Source organism: Pelecanus crispus, chromosome 22 (genome assembly GCF_030463565.1).
Source record: "Pelecanus crispus isolate bPelCri1 chromosome 22, bPelCri1.pri, whole genome shotgun sequence".
Lineage (NCBI taxonomy): Eukaryota > Metazoa > Chordata > Aves > Pelecaniformes > Pelecanidae > Pelecanus > Pelecanus crispus.
In genome coordinates this window covers 2862288-2884112 of record NC_134664.1, presented here as the reverse complement: position 1 = coordinate 2884112, position 21825 = coordinate 2862288, and the positions used below count along the sequence as shown (strand labels likewise).

General features: G+C 57.2%; 1 protein-coding gene across 1 annotated transcript; it reads left to right on the top strand.

Annotated features, from left to right (window-relative positions):
* Nucleotides 1-7760: 7760 nt before the first annotated feature.
* On the top strand, nt 7761-20654 carry MEX3A (mex-3 RNA binding family member A). The gene is made up of 2 exons (XM_075724530.1): nt 7761-8229; nt 19549-20654. The coding sequence occupies exons 1-2, from the start codon at nt 7761-7763 to the stop codon at nt 20652-20654; spliced, it is 1575 nt and encodes a 524-aa protein (XP_075580645.1).
* Nucleotides 20655-21825: the final 1171 nt, after the last annotated feature.

Sequence of the window (21825 nt, the reverse complement as noted above, 5' to 3'; positions counted from 1 at the left end):
GAGAGCTCGCTTATATAGCTCAGCAAAAGAGATCTGTCCCTCTGGTTGCACCCTAACGCAAGTTGGTTTGACTCCACGACTCAGCTCCTCGTCTCGAAGCCGGGAAATACGGCACATCCCCCTCTCCCCGGCGGACCCGTAAAGACAGCGCTCATTTGTTAGGGTAATAGGAGCCAGGTAGGTCTCTTGGATGGGGCTGCCATATTTCCGTACAAGATTTCCTGGACAGAAATACGTCCACATGCGCTGCACAGCTTGACAATGAACGTGCAGTGAATCCAACACATCCTGGACGTGTCGGATTTGCTGGGCACATGCGCACCATCTGGCCAGCACATGGGCCTCGGGCTTGACATGTCCAGGAAGCATCTGACTTACTGCGGATGCAACCAGGCAGCCGATGGGAGCAGGCGCAGGAATTCCGCCCCACTGGCACGGCAGCGGAGGATGGTGCGATGCCCGAAGAGCTGATCCGCACGTGTGCTAGCGCAGCTGTGCCAGGATTGTTAGGCTGATGTAGATTCGGAAATACCAGACAAGTGGCCAAAACCCTAACATCCCCCCCAGACAAAATTTAGAAGAGGATGTGTCCAAGGAAACATATTGCAGTCCTGACGTTCTGTAAACTGAAATCGGGAATTACCTGCTTGCAGAAGATGGGATTCCAATGGGAAGAAAAAGTATTCCTTGGAAAACGAACTACATGTATAAGCAGCAGGAATAAGGCGAGAGTGTGACCCTGAAACTGAAACCCCCTTTCGATCCCAGACTTAGAAATCATCCAGATTTCAAGTTGAAGGAATTTCTTCAACAACCTTAGGGCAGTTTTTCCAAAAAAACCTCATGACCAGAAGTCCAAAACCTCCACATTTACAATCACGATCAAGTCTGCAAATCGCTCGGCACCAGCAGTCCCAGCGCCAGATTGTCCCTGTAGCTTAGCACTCCATCTGCAGCCAATATGCTGAGCTCTTAACAAAATTGAGGGGTTTTTAAATCTGGTCTCTTGCGCCTGATCCCATGGACCTGGACTCACCAAAACCAATGGACTTCAAGGAGCTTTGGATCAAAGCTTTGCGGTAATTTACTTATCTCATAGAAGGGCTTAATTAAGGAATGTTTGCAAAGCACTTTAGGATCCCTGCGTGGAAAGCAAGATACCTCTTGCTGTCGGTCCTGTCTACGAAGCAAAGAGGTTTGAAATCAATGCACAGCAGATGAGTTGCAAGGGCAGTTGCAGCCGCGGACGGGGCTGCGATGACGTACCCTGGGGTGGATCGGCCGCCGCGGAGGGCAGATTCATTCCTGAACCTCTTGCCCCAGGAAATGTGGCCATGCGGAGCTGCCGGATGAGCTTGTGGGCTCAAAGCTCCATGCACCCACAGGGTGTGAGGGATCCCTTCCAGCTTTTGAGTGTCTGGGACGGTCCCGTTTCGCACGCGGCTAAGCCGTTATTGAAATGAGCTGCCCAGGGATGGGGAGATGATGTCTCGGAGCTCTCGCGGCGATGTTACCCCGGCTCCAGTCTCATGTGAAATGAAAATGAAGACAAGCCCCAAAAAAGGTGTCCTGGTCACAAGTGGCATTTTTTGCCTCCCTGCTGCCCATGCCACCCTTGGCTTTCCAGCGCAGTTTGCGGGAATGGGGATGCTTACCCAGCATTAAAGCTTTTCTAGTAGCTGCCGTCTTTCAAATACCTCTTTCCCCCGGACTCGGGTACTTTCAGGGGGAAGAGGGATGCAGCACTGGGAAGTGCCAAACTTTGCTTTGCATTGATGACACAAATTAACCTGGAAAGTTGCTTTCCCGGGTTCGCTCTTGATGATGAATGTAAGTTACTGTTTTGCCTAAGGACAGTCTGCTGGCACCGCCTCAGTCAATGTCAGCTTTATTCCTGCCTTCGACAGGGCTTTCTATGACAAGCCGCGGTGCCCGGACTCCCCTCCCCGATGGCTCTGGCATCGACAGCAGTTGCAGTTTGCAGTTTCTCCCTTTTCTTTGATCATTCTGCAACCTATTGCCTAGGAAAGGGGTGAGGAGCACGTGACGCTGCTATACGATCCCAACCTCTCTGCTTGGCGGAGTCTTCCATCGTCCCTGGTTTTAATTAATACTTTTTTTCCCTGACAGTAATTCAGGGATGTGGATTTTAAAACATTTGGAAATACCAACTTTTTGACTAGAAACACCGCGTTTCTGCCAAAACCCTGGTAGGGACATTTGCAGAGTGGATGTAGCTGTGCACAGTCTACACCCGCAGAAGACTCCTAAGCTCGCAATCCAACACCACTACCTGGAACCAACAAATAACCTTTTACTCCCATGTCCGGGGAGCTGCAAACATTCAAACCTCTGCCAGTCCCGTGATATGAGCCCCGGTGATCTATTCCAGCTCATCAAGTCAATTCAAGCCACCTGGCAGCGCTAACTTTAACCTGAATTACTCTTGAAATACAGCTTCCCCAGAGGGCAACCATGCCAGACGGTAGGTAAGATCATTCCCAAGCAGTTGCTATCACCCTGAGGAGGATCAAAGTCTTGGTTGGAGCCCAGCTACGCCCCCAAAATATTGTATGAACCGAGAAACGTTGCTATCAGGGACCCATCAGGATTAGTCATTGCCCCTGTTGCCAATTCTGGCAATTTTTCTACCAGCGTTCACGTTTGCCTGAAATTCCCAGCTCCGTGAGTCATGTGAATACGTGCGAGTAGGAATTTTCGGTTTTTAAAGTAAGTTTCTAGACCTTGTGGCCGTGCAGAAAAGCGAGGTGATGTAACTCGAGTGAAATCTGAAAGCCTCGGGAGAAGGCAAATGAAAAGAAACCCCATATTCATTATTTTTGTGGAGTCATGCGAACTTTTTAGTGAGTTTTATGATTTCTGGGCCCGGCTCGTGCTGTTTGAAAGCTTAGAGCCGGAGCTCTGCAGTTCTTTTTTTTTTTTTTCTTTTTTTTTTTCCCTTTCACTTTATGATTTCGAGGGGCACTTTCTTCTCCTGAAAGCTCCAGGACAGAACTTAAAATGGAGGCTGGAAGCAAAACTGTGTCCCTAAAAGGACGTGATACCTGCAGACCGGGCATCTTGATTGGCTTCATGAACAAGATCAAACTTTGACAGATAGAAAGGTTGCTCGAGAATTTACAGGACAAAAGACAACAGTTCCCAACAGCACCACAACATACCGTATGCACGTGTGTTTACGCGCATGGATGCACGCATGAATAAACAGCCACATTACGAACACACCTGCATATAGACATAGGCGCGCACGAAACACTTCGCATAAAAATACATCTGCGGTTTCTGCGCGTCTTTCAAGTAAACGCTCACCACTTGCACGCTCGCTTTACGTGTGCGCGTTTCGCACACACGCGCCTGTAGCGCACATGCTTACACGGGGACACACAATCTTTTGACGCGGTTTTAAGCGTGTGAACGAGCCGTATTCAGCAGATGTGCGCAAGAGTAACAGGCAGCGTGTCTGTGAGCATCCACATGTAGCAAGCGCACGCGGTTTTTTGGCCGCATAACCTCCATGTGGCACACGGGACTGAGCGTGTCCGTATTCAACAACCACGCCGCGCAAGGCGTGTGCAAGCGCATACAGAGCCACCATCCATCGCATCACGCTACAGACAGACGCCACCTCCGAGACGAAGGAAAACATCCCAAACTGCCAGACTTTCACAAGTCCCATCACCATGCAAAGGTTAAAAAAAAAAAAAAGCAAACCAAAACCGAGTAATTCAAGACACCGTTCTCCAATCCTGACCAAAATGAGCCACGTGAAACGCAACAGCGTGAGGTGGGTTCTTCTGTTCTTAGCTATACTTTTTCCTTTTTTTTTTTTGAATGCTCACAACATAACCACCAAAACCTCCAACCCCACAGCAGCTCTGCTCCAGGTCCCGCCGCAGAAGGAACCTGCCACCACCGGTCCTGCCGGCCGGCGTCCCAACATCTCCCTGACTTTGTGCTACGGATCAGGAATCCTGGATGCCGAAAGAAAACGAAAGCAAAATTCCCATTCCCAAAGTGCCTGGGCAAACTTGGAGGGAAAGCTATAGCAACACCTTACCGTCTGAGTCAGTGGATGAGACATTTCCTTGTGCTGGGTGCCCCATCTGCTTAGTTCATCTGCAAGCTGAGATCTTCTGCTTGTAGACCCAGAAAGGGGCGGGGAGGGGAGAGAGAAACCTTGCTGCAAGGATCTGAGAGCCAGAGAGAGGAAATCATACGAAATACAGCAGGGGGTAGAAAATTCCTGCCTCGGTGACAAGGCAGCAGTGCCACCCCCCCCCCCCAGCTCCGTCCCCAGCCAGAGCCGCAGACGTCGCCTCTGCCAGAGCTGCAGTGCAATGTGGCTCGATGGGAGCCTCGCATCTTTCTGCATTGTCTCTCTCCAGTGTAAGCTCATGCAATCTCATTTCATGGGAGAGACATCTGGTTTGATTCAAAGGGAAGAAAGGGGAAGAGGGGAGAAACTCGCACACACACAGCCCAGCCTTGCTGGCGGGGAGCTGGAAAGCTATTTTCAATGCTTCCCTCTGCGTTAAATCGCTCCTCATTTCAATGAGAAAAGCGAGCGGAGGGAGCAGGGCTGTCCCATGGCTCTCCCCCAGCATCCCCAGTTTGCGGGGGGGGGGCTTTGCTGGGGCAGGGAGCCAAGGGCGGGGAGGCCGAGCCCCTGCAGCCCCGCCGAGCCTCGCTGCTCCTGCGCCCGCAGCCACCGCAAGGCCTTGGGGTGCCGGGGCTTCCCCCTTCTCCCCTCCTTCCACGCTTCCCGGCGCTGCTGGACGCATGGGTCGGGCCCTCAAATCCTTGCGATTTTGGTTGGGGGTCTTCCTCACCACAAGACCGAAGCCCCCATCCTCGGGGGGGACCCAGCGCCTCTTCGAAGGCCGCGTCCCCCTTTGCACGAGCATGAAGCGGGGGAGCTACCTGTCCATGGGAGGTGGGCGCGTCCCCTCGGGACCTGCCCCGTCGCCCCCAGCCCCTTCTCCCCACCGTTCCCCCACCGACGCCGGTGCCGCTGTCAGCCTACGGCCCAAGCGGTTCCACCCTGGGGTGTCCCTGCCCAGCCACCGCTTCTCCCAAAGGTCCCCGCCGTCCCAGCGGATCTCCAGGCTCCCAACCCTTGACCCCTCCACAGCACGCCCCACACAGCCCCTCCTTGGTGGGGTGCGCGCTGACGGGTCCCCAGGCAGCCCCCCATCCACCCATGACCCCTCCCTGCTGGGGGGCACATAGCGGGTCCCCACGCAGACCCCTTCCACCCATGGCTCTGCTGTCCCAGGGTGGATGCTGTTGGTCCCCACGCGCTGCTCCTCCACTTGTGGCCCCTCCATGCCCGGGGTGTGCACGGTGGGTGTCAGCACAGCCCCCTCCACCCACGGCGCAGCAGGTCCCCCCGCAGCCCCTCCACCTGTTCACTGAGTGGTGGGTCCCCACGCAGCCCCCTCCACCCATGTCACAGCAGGTCCCCCTGCAGCCCCCTCCACCCCTGTCACACCGGGTCCCCCTGCAGCCCCCTCCACCCATGTCACAGCAGGTCCCCACGCAGCCCCCTCCACCCATGTCACAGCAGGTCTCCATGCAGCCCCCTCCACCCATGCCACACCGGGTCCCCACGCAGCCCCCTCCACCCATGTCACAGTGGGTCCCCATGCAGCCACCTCCACCTGTGTCACACCGGGTCCCCACGCAGCCACCTCCACCCCTGTCACATCGGGTCCCCATGCAGCCCCTCCGCCCCTGTCACACCGGGTCCCCACGCAGCCACCTCCACCTGTGTCACATCAGGTCCCCATGCAGCCCCTCCACCCATGTCACATTGGGTCCCCATGCAGCCCCCTCCGCCCCTGTCACATTGGGTCCCCATGCAGCCACCTCCGCCCCTGTCACATTGGGTCCCCACACAGCCCCCTCCGCCCCTGTCACATCAGGTCCCCATGCAGCCCCCTCCGCCCCTGTCACATTGGGTCCCCATGTAGCCCCTCCACCCATGTCACATTGGGTCCCCACGCAGCCCCCTCCGCCCCTGTCACATTGGGTCCCCATGCAGCCCCCTCCGCCCCTGTCACATCGGGTCCCCATGCAGCCCCTCCACCCATGTCACATTGGGTCCCCACGCAGCCACCTCCACCCCTGTCACATCAGGTCCCCACGCAGCCACCTCCACCCATGTCACACCTGGTCCCCACGCAGCCCCCTTCACCCGTTCTTTGCATGGCAGGTCCCCATGCACCCCCTCCTCCTGTGTCACAGTGGGTCCCCATGAGCCCCCTCCACCCCTGTCACACTGGGTCCCCACGCACCCCCTCCGCCCCTGTCCCACCGGGTCCCCATGAGCCCCCTCTGCCCGTGTCACACTGGGTCCCCACACACCCCCTCCAGCCCTGTCACATCGGGTCCCCATGAGCCCACACACCCCCTCCGCCCCTGTCACACCGGGTCCCCACGCACCCCCTCCGCCCCTGTCACAGCAGGTCCCCACGCACCCCCTCTACCCGTGTCACACCAGGTCCCCACGCACTCCCCACCCCTGTCACACTGGGTCCCCCCGCACTCCCCCACCCCTGTCCCACCGGGTCCCCATGAGCCCCCGTACCCCCCCACCCCTGTCCCACCGGGTCCCCATGAGCCCCCTCTGCCCGTGTCACACCGGGTCCCCACACACCACCCCCTCCGCCCCTGTCCCACCGGGTCCCCCCGCACCCCCCCTGCCCCTGTCCCACCGGGTCCCACCGCACCCCCCCTGCCCCTGTCCCCCCGGGTCCTCATGAGCCCCTGCACCCCCCCCACCCCTGTCCCACCGGGTCCCCCCGCGCCTCCCCACCCCTGTCCCACCGGGTCCCCCCGCGCCTCCCCACCCCTGTCCCACCGGGTCCCCCCGCACCCCCTCACCCCTGTCCCACCGGGTCCCCCCGCACCCCCCACCCCTGTCCCACCGGGTCCCCCCGCACCCCCCCTGCCCCTGTCCCACCGGGTCCTCATGAGCCCCTGCACCCCCCCACCCCTGTCCCACCGGGTCTCCCCGCGCCCCCCCCACCCCTGTCACTCTGTGTCCCCCCGCACCCCCCCACCCCTGTCCCACCGGGTCCCCCCCGCACCCCCCCCACCCCTGTCCCACCGGGTCCCCCCGGGTCCTCACGAGCCCCTGCACCCCCCCACCCCTGTCCCCCCGGGTCCCCCCGCGCCCCCCCACCCCTGTCACTCTGTGTCCCCCCGCACCCCCACACCCCTGTCCCACCGGGTCCCCCCGCACCCCCCGCCCCTGTCCCCCCGGGTCCCCCCGCTCCCCGCTGCCCGCCGCCGGCGGGGGTGTGCGCGGCGGCCGGGGACTACATCCCCCAGCAGGCCGCGGGCCGGGGCAGCCTCCCGCTGCGCCCAGCCGCCTTCAAACAAAAGAGTTTTCCCCCCGCGGGGCTCCGCGCCGCCCCGCGCCCCGCCGGCCCCGCACAGCCCGCCGGCGGCTGGGAGCCGGGGGCGGAGGCGGCGGCGGGGGGACCCCGGCGGGCTGGAAGTGCCTGGGCGAGGGAGCTCGGGTTACAGAGAGAAAGGGGCTTGGCCAGGCGGAGGGGAGGTGGGCGGAGGGTCCTTTTCTCTCTCTGTTTCTCTCCCTCTGCCTTTTTTTTTTTCCCTTCTCCCTCCCGAGCTCTTTGTGTCCCCCCCCCCCCACTCCCCTCCTCTCGCTCTCACACCCCCCCCCTCCCCAACCAACCACCACCACCCAACCCCCTCTCAAGTCTTTGTTAGCCATGCCTAGCCTGGTAGTACCAGGGATAATGGAAAGGAACGGGGGTTTCGGCGATTTAGGCTGTTTCGGTGGGAGCGGCAAAGACAGAGCGCTGCTGGAGGATGACCGGGCACTGCAGCTCGCCCTGGACCAGCTCTGCCTGCTGGGGCTAGGCGAGCCTTCCTCCTCCTCCTCCTCCTCCGCCGTGGTGCTGGTGGAGGACAGCAACAACAACAACAATAACCCGCCGCCGCCGCCGCCGCAGCAGCCCCCGCCGCCGCCGCCGCCGCCGCAGCAGCAGCCGCCGCCGCCGCCGCCGCCGCCGCCGCCGGCCCCGAAGGGCTCCTCGGCTCCCAGCGCCGGGGCGGCGGAGCCCAAGTTGTGCGCGCTCTACAAGGAGGCCGAGCTGCGGCTGAAGAGCAGCTCCAACACCACCGAGTGCGTCCCGGTGCCCAGCTCCGAGCACGTGGCCGAGATCGTGGGCCGGCAAGGTGAGCGGCCGGGGCGGGGGTCCCCACCGGGGGTCCCGTGTGTGTGTGTGTGTGTGCCCCCCAACCCGCGACCGGGCGGGCCCCTTCCTCGGGCAGCTCCCCCCCCCCGCCGCCGCCGCCCCCGGCATCCCGGCGGGCTGGGGGCCGCCCCGCCAGCCCCCCCCCCCCCCCGCCGCTCGCCCCCCGCCGCCCCCATTGTTCGGGGCCGGGACCGGACCCGCGCCCCGGCCGCCGCGGCCCCGCCGGGGACAAAGCGGAGGAGCGGGGACCCCCCCTCCCTTTCCGCCTTCCCCGGGCGGCGCGGGGGTCCCGGGGCTGCTGCGGCTCTGGCAGAGAGGGGGCTTTTTTTTTTAATTTGGGGGAGGGAATGTGGAGGGGCGGCTGCGGGGGCTCGTCCGGCTGCGGCGGAGCCCCGAGCCCGGCGTTGCTCCGGTTCTGCGAAAGAGCTGTGCCTGCACCGCGCTCCCCGCTCTTTAAAAATAAAAATACGGCTGTTAAAAAGAAAGAAATAAAGCGGGGGGGTGGGGGGAGGAAGGAGAGGGCCGGGCCGCAGCTCCCCGCGCCCCGGCCGGGCTCGGCGCCGTGGGGAGGAAAAATCCCCTTTGTTGGCTTCGGCGGGGCGAGGGGGTGTGGTTGTGCCGGGCGAGCTGCCGGGCCCAGCCCGGGGCCGAGGAACCGATTCATGGAAGTTGCGCTCCTTCTGCAGCCATGTGGCTGGCAGGGACCCCGGAGGGGCACCCGCGCGTCCCGCGTGGGCCCCACGCACGCCCCCGCCGCCGGCCACGCTCCGCGACAGGGATGCTTTTGTTCTCCTTACGGCTCCGTTCGGAGCGAGGTGGAATGGAGGAGGGCTTTAAAAAAAAAAAAATTATATATATATATACACACACACCACACCCACTCTTAAGTCACCCCTCGCCCACCCCCACGGCTCCGGGCTCCCGAGTGGGGCGAGGTGCACGGTGGGGGGGGGGCTCCGCCGAGCCGCCCCTTGGCATTGCGGGAGCCGTCGCAGGGTGAGACCCTGGGGCTGGCGAGAGAAGTTTTGTGTCGCTTACAGAGGGGGGGGGAAGAAAAATAATAATAGCGTGGCTAAGTGGGAATTTTTTTTTTTTTTTTTTTCTTTAAGCAAGTAACTTGACGCTCTGGAAGTGCGATGGGCAGAGACTGCGGCTCCGAATCCAGATGCTTCCTCTTGGCTTGGGGATTGAAATCACCCGAGCGGGGGGTTTGCAGTTTGACGGGTGGGCGAGGGGAAGCCGCGGGGAGAGGGATGCGAATGGCTCATGGCCGTGCATTGGCAGGCTGGAGCGTGTTACGGGAACAATGGGGCCTCGGGTGGCTCCGCTCGCTCCCACCGGCGAAGCCGGAGCCCAGTCCCCGCGCTGGGATGGAGAGCGGGCAGGAGCGCGGGGGGCTGCCGTCCTCCCCCAAAACTCAGGGCGTCCACAGCGGAGCGAAGGGCTCTTGCTCTGCCTTCCGCCACGCTGGGATCGTGGCCCCTGCAGTGCGGGGCTGGGGAGATGGGGGCTGGAGAGGGGGGCGAAGGTGCGGCCGAGAAGATTCCCCCCCCGCTCCCCCCGGGGGCCTGATCCTCCCCGCGATGCTTTTACACCGCCGCGAGCTGAGCGCAGCCAGAAATGGCGGGGCTTTGCACCAACTCTGCGCCGGCGGGTGCAAGGCCGTGGAGAATCAGGCCCCCTTTGTTTAATAAAGTTAGGAAAGAGAGAGGATTCGGCAGGCGGAATCGAAGGGAAACGTTAGATGATGCGGGAGGTGCCCGGGCTATTTTCTTCCTGGATCTCACTGCTGCCCCAAACTCCCGAGAAGGGGGTGTGTTTCGATGTGTACGCTACGCGGCAGCGTGCCCGTTGTGGCCGGAGTGATGGAGAGGAACGTGGAGACCTGGATTTTTTCCACCATTTTTAGCGTGCGCGCGCGTGTGTGTGTGTGTATGTGTGCGAGGGCTTTCCCACATCTGGGAAACTGGGAAATGTCAGTGGGCCAGAACCCCGGCGAGGCGGACTCGGCACCGCTCCATCCGTTCGTGGGTCAGCCGGCGTAAGCTGCGCCTCTTTGTAGAGGCGGGTGGGCCGGATCCTGTGCTGGTTGAAACCAGGATTGCTTCAGCAGAGTCCCCGCAGCCACAGCTCCTCGCTCCAGCAGAGACTGTGGCCCACACTTATTTTTAAAGGCCTGCAGGAATGTCTCCTGGGTGGAAGGCCGGATCACGAGGGTCTGCTCTCAGGCGGAGCTGGGTGCAGGGCGCCCTGGGGGGGCCGAATCCTGCGCTCTCACAGATGCCTGACCAGGAATCCCAGGGGGAACCCAGAAACTGCAGAGTGTCACCCCCTCGATAATACTGCTCATGGGGCTGGTGGTTTTCTAAGGAGCCGAGTGCTTTATGGGGACTTGCGAATAGGGTGATAAACGCCTTGGAAAAGAGAGGGAGGGAAAAGAAGTAATAGTGAAATAAAAATTATTTCAGAGCTTTAATGGTCAACAGGGTCGGGCTTTTTCTTTAACTTTGTATTTTCTGAGCTGACGAACGGCACCGTTCCTTCGTATTCTTTTAAAATAATATCTACCATCTTTGCAAGTGTACCTTGCTGACACGTAGGTACGCGAGAGGCCTGGATCTGGGCACGGGGGCCCTTCTACGTGCATCTGGCAATGGGATTTCCACCTGCCGTAAGGCTGCCCTTTACTTTGCCGGAAGAGCGTAAAGGCACTTGAGTCTAAATAAGGCTCAAGCCCCATATATTTTTATTGGAACGTTTGTAAGCGCGATTTGCAAAGAGGTTTAATTGTGGCGGAGGGGGTGGCTCCGCTTGGAACGAGAGATGCTGCAGGAGCTAAACCTGTGCTCGGCGGCTCCCCGCTTTCCCCGGGAACTGTTAACGTGCCCTCGCGGAGCCAATCGCGTGCTGGAAACCTCGCTCGAGTTTGCGGTGGTGCCGGTTTTTGCGCTGAATTCGAGCAGCGCTTCTTCAGCGGCGCGACCGCTGGCCGGGCGGGATGGGGGACGCGCTGGGACGAGATCGTGGACTGCTGGAAGGGGGACTTTGCGGGAATTGGCCGGGCAGGCGCTGAGAGCCGCTCCTCCAGCGGGATGCCCCAGGGTGCGCGGCGGAGAGCTGGGCGGCTGCTGGGTCGTGCCAAGGACTGCTTTGCAAATTGGAGTGAAGGAGAGGAAACTGGGAAAGAAAGGTTGAGGGGATAAAGTCAAAACAATCCCTTTGACTGACGTTTATGACCTCTTCCACTCTGCCCCTGGCCGTGGTTGGCAATGACTTCCCTTCCCTGGTTGGAAGTGGAGCCATGACCTCCATGCACGCCCTCCTGTTGCTGCCAGGGTGAGGAGCAGGGATGTCCCTGCCCGTGTCGCGGTTCCTGCAGATCGTTCCCCCTTCCCTTGGCGCATGGCAAGAGTGTGAACTCCAGCCGTGCTGCGCTCGGGTGGCTGAACCTCCTGGCGCGTGCCGTGGCGTGCACGGTGCTCCCCGGTTCTGGAGCTGGTCTGGGCCTGCGTGGTGCGTTGAGGTGCTTGGTGGCTCTTGTATTTCGCCTGCCAACTCTTGCTGAGGGCACCTTCCCTGCGACACCCTTTCCGGGACTGCGCGTGTTCTCCGAGCTACGCGGATAAATTTGCCAGGGTGTAAAGACAAAGCGCTGAAGCGGTTTGCAGGTGATTTTTGAGGAGATGGTGGGGCAGCAAGGGAGTCACAAAGGAGAAGGTTCTTGCAACCCAAGGCTGTGGGTTGAGATGGGAGAGATGCTGGGGAGAGTGGAGAGTGTCTAAAGGTGCCGTGCTTTGGCTGTTCAGACTGTCAACTTAGAAAGGGGTAGAAATGCTTGGCCACCGAGATGTCCAGGTTCTTCCCTAGAAGTCACCTGAGGCGGGTGTAGATCAGACGGATGAAGATGCATATCTGACTTTGCTGCCAGTGTTAAACCTGCTCGCACTGGCCAACTGGGCTACTGCCAGTACAGCCAGGGAAGAGGCCGCCGGACTCTTAAGCGGGGCACGTGTAAGGCTGGATCTTGTAGCTGGGGAGACGTGGTCACGGTTCTTTGTGTGCCTGGTGTGCGCAGGCATGGCGAGGAGGTAGCGGGTCAGTTTGGCTTCCTGCTGCGGGGAGCATGGCAGTGCAAGCTGCCCGCTCCCAGCGGGTACCTTCCCTATAAGAGTATTTTTGCTCTCATCATCAATAGTAGCATCCATTGTCACCTGTACCCAGAGACACCCTTTGATGAAGCATCTCCCAGCCTGCTCTAACTAGCCTGTTGTCAACAGGAATGAGATTATGTGAGCGAGGAGCTTAACATAAATTGCTCTTTCTTGGCAAGGTGAAGTCAAATAACAAGAGGCCCCACTAACCCCAGGTGATTGGGCTCTTTGTGTAGCTCCAAACATGCTCTAACGCTTTCAGCATTTAAAAATAGTCCAAGGAAGCCTTTTTCATTGAGGAAGTCTGATGATTGCAGCTCCCCCACCCACCATGTGGAGGTGGATGTACAGCATCCGAGAAGCAGCGAGGGGCTCGGATCCTGTTGTCTGCTTGCTTCGCGTAAATCTTGGAGCTAAAGCCACCCGCTCCGGTGGGGCCCGAAAACCGACCTCCTTACGCCGCTCTAGCAGCTTGAGGTGGGCCTTAAAGGGAGAGAGAAATTGCAGGCGGTGTCAGATTGTTATGAAGTGTTAATGAGAATCCATCTGAATTTACACCAGGGAAAAGTGCAGAATGGGATCGACTTTGTGCGGTTTGAACTAGAGGTGGGAGGAGAAAATGGGTCTGGGAGAGAGAGGGAGACAAAGGGAATTTTCTAGGGAGACATGCACGCTCCGCGCATGGGATCCGGCTGCTGGATGCCGCGCTGACCGAGTGAACCGCACCGCAGAGCAGCCGGCTGGAATCTAGGGCAGTGGGAAAGCGCGCTGGCGTTGGGTGGGGGCTCCCGCTCCCCGTTCCTGCCTTTGTCTGGCAGCCCCCTCCTCCTGCGTCCGTCCCCCCCCCACCGCTCGCCTTGCCCCGCTTTTCCCCCCCGCACGCCGGCCGGCTGCGTGTGCAGGATTGTGCCATGCGGGGGGCCGCGGTCACACCCACCCCGATGTGATGCATTGCTGGCAGAGAGCGGCTGCTCGGGGCCAGGGGCTTCCAGCCCGAGTTCCCAACTTTCCTCCGCCGTACAACAAGGCGGCGATTGTCTGTGGCATCTGGGTTGTTGCTTTTGGGTCGCGTTGCTTTTTTGTTTTTTCGCCCCCTTTTTTTTTTTTTTCTTCCCCATAAACAACTTTCACCGCTGCATGAAAAAGCTGAAAATCGCTGCGCTGAAATGAGGTGGTTCCTTATTTTCGTGGCGTGGTGGTGCGTTGGGTGGTTTTTTTCCCCCTTCTTGTAAACACAACTTGCATCATCAGTACAATAAAACCTCAATGCAAAGGGATTTAGTTGTTTGTTTGTGGTCCTTTTGTGCGCATTTGTGTTTTTTGACACCACTTTCATCAGATTTTCAATGCAGCAAAATCTTACCCCACAGATATTCAGGAGGGTTTATTTGTGATGTTCTTTGTGTGCTTGTCTTTTAACATGGCTTTCATCTTAAATGGGAAAAGAATGCCCCACCTTACCAGAGATATTTGAGGGTTGTTTATTTTATGGTCCTCTTTAATTTTATGACTATAACGGAAAAAAGACCAAGTCCTAATTTGCCCTTAGGCTCTCTTGTACCACACCGGCAATGTCAAAATGTCCTAAGTGGGGTATTTACAGGTGTAATTTATACCAGTGCAGTGTAAAGGTGCCTTAGTATAAATGAGAAGAGGGCTAAAAATCTTTTGTCTGTAGAGATAATTTTGTATCTGCTGAAAACAAGAAATATAAGGACCCGGAGTGATTTGTGTGGTGTTTTTAAAAAAAAACAAACACAAAAAACCCAACCAAACAAAAAAAAACCCTACCTTGGGGCTGGATCCTTAGCTGTTTGCTGTAAGCTGGTCCAGCACCTCTGATGCTTTCAGGTGAAGCTCGCACTTCTGGGCGTAAGCTGGCACATGCTGGAGGCGTGCCGGTTCGCGCCAGCCAAGACCCTCTAGACTGCACCCGTAGCTGCGCAGGATTTGGCCACCTAGCAGCAGTAAGGAGAAGGTTGTCAGCGGGGTTTAAGTCTGAATTTACACTGAAGTAAAATACCCGATGGAACTGCTCTGTAGGCGTGGCTGCATTTTGCATCGCCCTGTCCTTCTGCTGGCGTTTACGTGGTGGGCACCTCCAGCGCGCATCCATCCCGTGCGCCGCTCCGGCCTTTTCCTGCTGCCAGGGCGGCGCACGGGAGCCGCGGTGCAAACCGCGGGCAGGTCCCATGGAAGCACGTTGGTTTTACGCCGCTCTGAGTGAGAAAAGGTTTGGGATGGGTTCGTGCAAAGTAAACGGGCGTCAGATGGGATGCATCCTACGCCCTTGTTGCCCTCGTGAGCAACTGCCTTATCTGGATGGGTGGACCAAGCTCTTGAAGCCTTCTCTGTGAGGTTTGATGGATTTGTTGACCCCTGATGCAGGGGTAAGCAGGGAGGAGAATGCGGCTGTTGCATCCAAATCTCCCCCTGATTCCCCGCACCCCACCCCTCCCCAGTTTGGCAATGTCTGGACTCGATTTATTTATTTGTTTTTAGCCAGAGCTAGCCGCTCTGCGGATTAATTCCAGTTAGATAACTGGTCTGGGTGCCCGAGGCTCGACGGTCCTCAAGGGTTTGTTCTGTATGTTAACATTTGTGGCTTACTAGGGTAATTTGCCAACACATTTACTTTGAGTCAATTGGCAATCAGTTAACTGAAGTTAAAAAGAAAAAGGGGTGGGGGGAGGAAATAATGATACAAACCTCCTTTGCAAAATGCTTTGGGATCCGTGTTATTGGCAAAAAGCAGAATAATAGAAGCTAGGTAGTGGAAACGCAACAAGAAAGGGCTTAATTCTCTCTCTAATACAAAATCTAACTGGCAGGAGTCTGCCAGGGATCAATTAGCTGATGTCTGCACACTGCCTTGAAGAGTAGAACGCTACAGCAAAGTTACATATTATTACAGTTTCTACAGGTCCTTTTCTCCTCTTAGTTTTACATTTTGACACCACCTACTAGGCAGCTCTCTCCCCTTTTAATAATCCACCGAGTAAAGCGGTTTGTTGCATGTTGTTTTCAAATTTCAGTTACGCACGAAGAAAGCCTTTCATTAAAAAAAAAAACCAACCCAAACCAAAACCATACAGGGCAAATTTCATTTGAAAAAAGCACGCAGGACCGTGCTCCTCATCTGGCCAGGATATGAAGGGCCACATCCTGATGTGCCTGTGCTCCGTCAGAAACGGAGCAATGTCAAAGAAGGCTCGGCCCCTATTTAGTTGTGCGAAGCAAGGTTGGGGTTGAGGTGGGCCGGGAGCCTTGGCGCTAAGTGGGTAAATCAGATTTAAGCCCAGCCTGATTTTAGCTGATGTAAATCAGCGCAGCTCTCGTGGAAGTTGGTGGAGTTTTCTGGATTTATACTGCTGGTGGCTTGGCCTGACGGCTGCGCCAATTTAGAGCTGCTAGAGATCGGGGCCGCTGAACCTGCTGGGCTGCTGGGCTGCATGGAGTCGGTCTCATTTCCTGTGGGGTTATTTTCTCCAGTTTTTAAGCGCAGGATCCCCCATCTGTCTGTCTCTGCAAAGCTGGCTTTCCTGTCTGCAGGCCTGCACGGAGACCCTCCCTCCTCCTCCCCCTGCTTCTCACACCATCGACTGCACCATGCGTCCTTTTGTCCGTTTCTAGATCCTCCCTCCCCCTCTCGCCATGCTCTCTCCTTGCCTGTCTCCCTTTTGCCGTTTTGGGGTGTCTCTCCTTGGCCTCCACCCCCCTAATTCCCCTCCTGCCTCGGAGGGATCGCAGCATGCCTCTCCCTCAATTTCCATCACCTTCCCTCCGTCCCGAACTCACTCCCACCCTCTCCGGCTCGTGGAACTCGCTTACGTTTGCCCTCGTTCGTGTGTATTCCTCGCCACCGTTTCCTTCCATCTGTCCCCAGCATGAAGCCCCGTCCTTTGTCACTGCTCTGCTTGCCTGACCCTCCGTGTCGCCTCCTCGATTGTTTCCTGCCGTGCTGGGCTCAGATCCCTCTCCCCCCACGCGCAGTCATTGTCCCGTGGCTTAGAAAAACGCCGAACCCAAGCCCAGCCCTGACAAAACGCCTACCTGAGGTCCTTTTGCGAACGAGAGCAAGCCTTGCGCTCCTGCGAGGCAGAACGTGGGTCACTGAGGAATTCAGCAAACGCTACTTCAGTCTGGGGTGATGCCCGGGAGTGGTTTTCAGCGCGGATGCTTGCCGCTAACACCCCCTTTCTTTCCATGCGACGCTCCGGTGATATCCCTGGGGAAATGGTGGCATCTCGGTTAATCTTCCTAAGATGGAATCTCCATCTTTGGAGCAAGCAGCACAGGAGCGGAGCAGGGAAATGTCTGCCAGGGATGGGGCAGGGAGAGCCGAGCCTGCCCTGGGGCTGCGGGAGGGCATAGGTGACCCCTCACGGTTTTATCCCACCCTCCGCGGGCTCCTCGGGCTGAGCCTTTATTCTGTGATTTTGTCTGCGTGGTTTTATTCTACAGCTGTGTCGTGCCTAGCACCGTAAAGTCCGGTTCTTTGAGTTTCCTCACTACTAATAATACAACGCTGTAGGTGACCATCGGTCCACATCAACTGTTTAGGAAAGTTACTAAGCAAAGCGTTGCAAATACACTTCAGGGTGCAAACTCAGCGGGGAGTAACACGCGAGCTACGTTGGACTTGGCAGGGGGTGGATTTGGTTTGGATCTTGGGGATTTGCCCAGCTCCTTCTCTGGGTCAGATCTAGCATTTCCATTCACCAGGAATATGAAATTAGTGGCTTAGAGATGGGTTTAATGCAGCAGCGTTGCAATGCTAAGTATTGTTCGAAGTTTTGCAGTAACACAGAGCAAGAAACGGCTATTCTTCCCATTCCACAAATGGGGGGCTGAGGCTCAGAGAGCTGAAGTAGCTCTGAGGAGTTAAAAGTCGCATTGGGAGTCGACAGCACGGTCAGGATTTACCGGCACGTGTCCTACACCACCGCCAGGACCCTCTGACGGGCGGTGGGGTTTCGAAGCTATGCTGGGAGGTTTCGTGTTCGCGCCGTCTCCTGCAGTTCGACGAGGCTGCACCCCGGTGCCCACGCGATGTTGCGAGATGCGAGTGTGACCTGTCAGGCTGAGCATGCTTTGTGCAGCTGTAACCATTGGTTGTACCGTGTGCGGCGCCTGCCACCGCTGCGAGCGCGGAGAATTATTCTTGTCAGCTGTCGTGGCACGAGGCTCTCTTTTTATCACTAAAGGTGCGGGGTTCGATTCTTGCTAATGATACGCGGTGGCGGGATCGTTACGTTCCTGTAAATACCCCGGTGTCACAAGTCTGCGTCTCGTGAGACGAGCCGCAGATAAGTGGCAGCACTAAGTGAATGGCAGCCCTGAACTCCCAGCTGGGAGAGACGTTATTTATTAGGATCTGTATAAATAATAATGTTCCAGCCCACGAGCTGAGGAATCTTAATTTCTTGGTTGCGGAAGCATCGTTTGCAGGTCATCTTGTGTTAAAGTCTGATGTCGGTGTAGTACATTGAGAAAAACTTGCTGGCATCAGATGGTCGGAGGAGAGGACAAGAGATGGGCTCCTTTTGGGGAGAGAAGGTGTGGTGGGGAGGAGGTGGGGGAATCTCACAGAGGTTTCATTGCCATATCCTGATCCTCTTGTTCCACGGGCCCCGAGTCAGACACCTGAACCCTTGGGAAGCCAGGGCAAAAAGCTGCCCTTACTCCATCTGCACTAGTAGAAATGCCGTGCCCTGGAGAATCACATTTTTTAATTTTTCTTAGACACCCGAGCTTAGAGCAAACCTCCCCGCAGAGGAAGCCCCAGTCTGCCTGGGAACTTGGTGCCAGGCTTTGAAAATGCCTTCAGGCACCAAGTAAGGCTTTTGGAGAGGGAGGGTCAGAGGGAGAGCAGCAGGGAGGGTTTCCAGAAGTAGTTTAGGTTGTGCCACATCTGTAAAAATATTTAGTTGCTTGATGGCATCTTAGTGTCATCTAGGAACCTGGAGTCACACAGCTGGCTCTAAACCCCTCTAAAAAACGATTTGGAAGCCAAAACACACTCAAAAGTCTCTTGCCTTTTTTGGAAAAGCAGAAAGATGTTTTCTGAGCTGTAAGGAGCAGGGGGAATAGGCTTGGTGGGCTCCGGGGAGGTGGATACTGATATACAAAAGCACTGGCATGGCGAGTGACCTCAGGAAAGGGTCCGAGCGCCCGGACCGCTGTGCTGGGGAGGCCTGCGGCCATCAGTGTTTGATGCGCTGGATGGAGATGGAGAATCAAGGGAAGAACGCAGCCCTTGGCTGGATGGCCTCCCCTCCCCGAGCAGCCGCCGCCGTGCCCCCGCTGCGGCTCCTGGTGCACAGGGAGCAGGGGTCTGTGCACGGCCTGCCGTGGGGCTCTGCGTGGACACGGGCGGGCAGCCCTGCCCCTTTTCTTGCTGTTTTGACCCCAAAGCAGATACTGGCATCCTGCTACCCCCTGGCCTTCTAGCGGTGCTGAGGTTTGGGGTCCCCACCGTATCTGAGGTGGGGAACCCAAATTGCTGCGTCTCCGCTAGCCTCCTCCCAAAACTTGTCTCCCCACAAGTGACCCAGGTCACACCGGATTCACCCCAAAAGCTCCGCAGTAGGACAGAATTCCCTGTGGAGGGCTCTGCTCTCCTGAGTTATGGCAGACGTTTCTCCCCTCGTGCTCCCCGTGAGCCGCCGCAGGGTGGCAAAGGGGCTCCGTGTCGGCTGCGCCTGGCCGTGGGACTCGGCGTCCCCCTGCTTCCTCCTGTCCTCTCCATCCTCTCTCGCGGCCCCGTGTGTCAGCCGAATCCCTCCTGTCCCGAGAGCCATTCTGACGAGAGAGGAGCCAGGGCGGCCATCTTCTCTGAGGGGCAACATGGCGGGGCCCGGGCCTCAGTGGGGACAGGGACCGCTGGCCCGTGGGGAGGGCTTGAATCCCTGCCTCTCCCGTGCTCGCTGGTGCTTGCGGGTGTGCGAAAGGGCGATCTCTGAGGGGTGGTTGCTGAGGAGCGGTCGATTTCGGCGGGGAGGCGGCTGAGGCCCCGGGGTGATGGCTGCTGTGTGGTGCAGGGCCTGCTGAAAACATGGCAGCTCAGCCCGGCTTCCTGAGGAGAGGGGAGGGCGGCGGGACAGCCTCTCTAACCTCCCTGCCTTGTTTTCTCTCTCTTCCCCAAGGCTGCAAGATCAAAGCCCTGCGGGCAAAGACCAACACCTACATCAAGACGCCGGTGCGGGGTGAGGAGCCGGTCTTCATGGTGACGGGACGGCGGGAGGACGTGGCCATGGCCCGGCGGGAGATCATCTCCGCTGCCGAGCACTTCTCCATGATCAGGGCCTCCCGCAACAAGGCTGGCACCACTTTTGGCAGCGCTCCCACCTTGCCGGGGCAAGTCACCATCCGGGTGCGCGTGCCCTACCGCGTGGTGGGCTTGGTGGTGGGCCCCAAAGGAGCCACCATCAAGCGGATCCAGCAGCAGACCAACACCTATATCATCACGCCCAGCCGGGACCGGGACCCCGTCTTCGAAATCACCGGCGCGCCGGGCAATGTCGAGCGCGCCCGGGAGGAGATCGAGACCCACATCGCGGTGAGGACGGGCAAGATCCTGGAGTACAACAACGAGAACGATTTCCTCTCCAGCAGCCCCGACTCCGGCATGGAGAACCGCTACTCGGAGGCCTGGCGGGTCCATACGCCGGCGCCGGGCTGCAAGCCCCTCTCCACCTTCCGGCAGAACAGCCTGGGGTGCATCGGCGACTGCTCCGTTGACCCCGTCTACGAGACGCCCCGGCTGAATGACCAAAACGACTTCAATTACGGTTACCTCTTCCCCAACTATGGCGTGAACAAGCAAGATCTGTACTACGGGGTGCCGGAGTCGGGTGCCCCGATGTGGGCTGGGCAGGAGAACACCAACCCCGTCTCGGTGCTCTTCTCCAAGCAGCAGCGGTCCAGCAGTACCGGCGCCATCCACCCAAATTCGCATCGCTCCCCGTCCTCCTCCATCCAAGAGCCCAATCTCTCTGGTCTCCCCAGGCGATCGCAGGGGGAACCGCTCCAAGGGTTTTCCAAGCTGGGGACGACTACCGCTGCCCGGACGTCTGTCTCCAGCAGCCGCGAGTGCATGGTGTGTTTCGAAAGCGAAGTTACGGCAGCTCTGGTGCCGTGCGGCCACAACCTCTTCTGCATGGAGTGTGCCGTGAGGATCTGTGAGAGGACTGATCCAGAGTGCCCGGTTTGCCACGCTGCAGCCACTCAGGCCATTAGAATATTTTCCTAAAGAGACAGAGCAGGGCATTGGGGTGGGGGGGTGGGGGTAGGAAGGGAGCGTGGGGGGGTCCAGGAAAGAAAAATGATAATGATAATAATAATAATGATAATGATAATAATAATAATAATAATGACATCTGAAGAACAAACAAATGAATGAAAGAATAAATTAATTTAAAGAAGAAGAAGAAGAAGAAATAAGAAATTATTTTACAAGCAATGTATGTTATTTTTTAAAAAAAAAAAGTGAATAATAAAATTAAAATGAATAGCAAAGCCAGAAATTTTGAAGGGCGAACGATGCTCCAGCCTGCAATGTCTTTTTTAAAACAAGTACTCTGAACGCACACTCGGATCTCGCAAGCAAAGCGGTTTAGTTCAGTTTTTTTTGGTGGTGAGATTGGGACTTCTCTGCATTGACCAAGCCAGGCCGGCTCGATCGGACGGGGAAGGGAGCAGGGACGCGGGGAGGGCCCTGCCAGCCTTTCTTCTCCAGCCACGTTCAATCTTCATCTTGGTCTGAAGCCCCTACTCTCCTCCCCCCCAGGGATGTCAGCCCAACTGGGAGCTCAGAAAGAAACAAATAGAAAGAAAGGAAAACGGATGACGGGGATTTAGAGAAAAACAAAAAAGAAACCATCAACCTCTGGGAACCTGTTAGAACGAGGGCACAACTGTATTACCTCAAAGATTTAAACAAAAAAAAAAAAAAAAACCACAGCAGCTAAAGAACTTTTATTGTTTTCCTTTTTTTCTAAAAAAAAACCAAACAAAAAAAAACCACAAAAAAAAAAATCACAAAAAGAAGATGAAGAAACAAAAACGACGCCGGTGAAACTGAAGAAGGTTTGGAAGAACCTATTGGAATCACACTGGGCGATTAGCATTTATTTTATTATTCTGAGCCACCGTGGAGTCTGGAACTTTGTTCTTTTTTCCTTATCCGAGCAGGGATTTGTTCATCAGACGAATCAGGAGTCACTAACAGGGTATTTCAAAAGCAGTCCTGAGTTCCCATCCATGGGGGGAGTGTATCGACTTCCGCGTTTCCGTAGTTCACTCTTCATCCTTTTTTCCAAGCGATGCCAGCTGCAGCTACACACAACACGCATGCGCACGCGCACACACGCACGCACACACATGACATTGTGCTTTTCTTTTCTTAAAAAATATATATATCG

What these genes read in the sequence shown, in the direction of transcription:
- MEX3A (XM_075724530.1), top strand. Translation starts at nt 7,761, where the DNA reads ATGCCTAGCCTGGTAGTACCAGGGATAATGGAAAGGAACGGGGGTTTC. An exon ending in CGAGATCGTGGGCCGGCAAG is followed by an intron (nt 8,230 to 19,548) that starts GTGAGCGGCCGG and finishes CTCTTCCCCAAG; the next exon opens with GCTGCAAGATCAAAGCCCTG.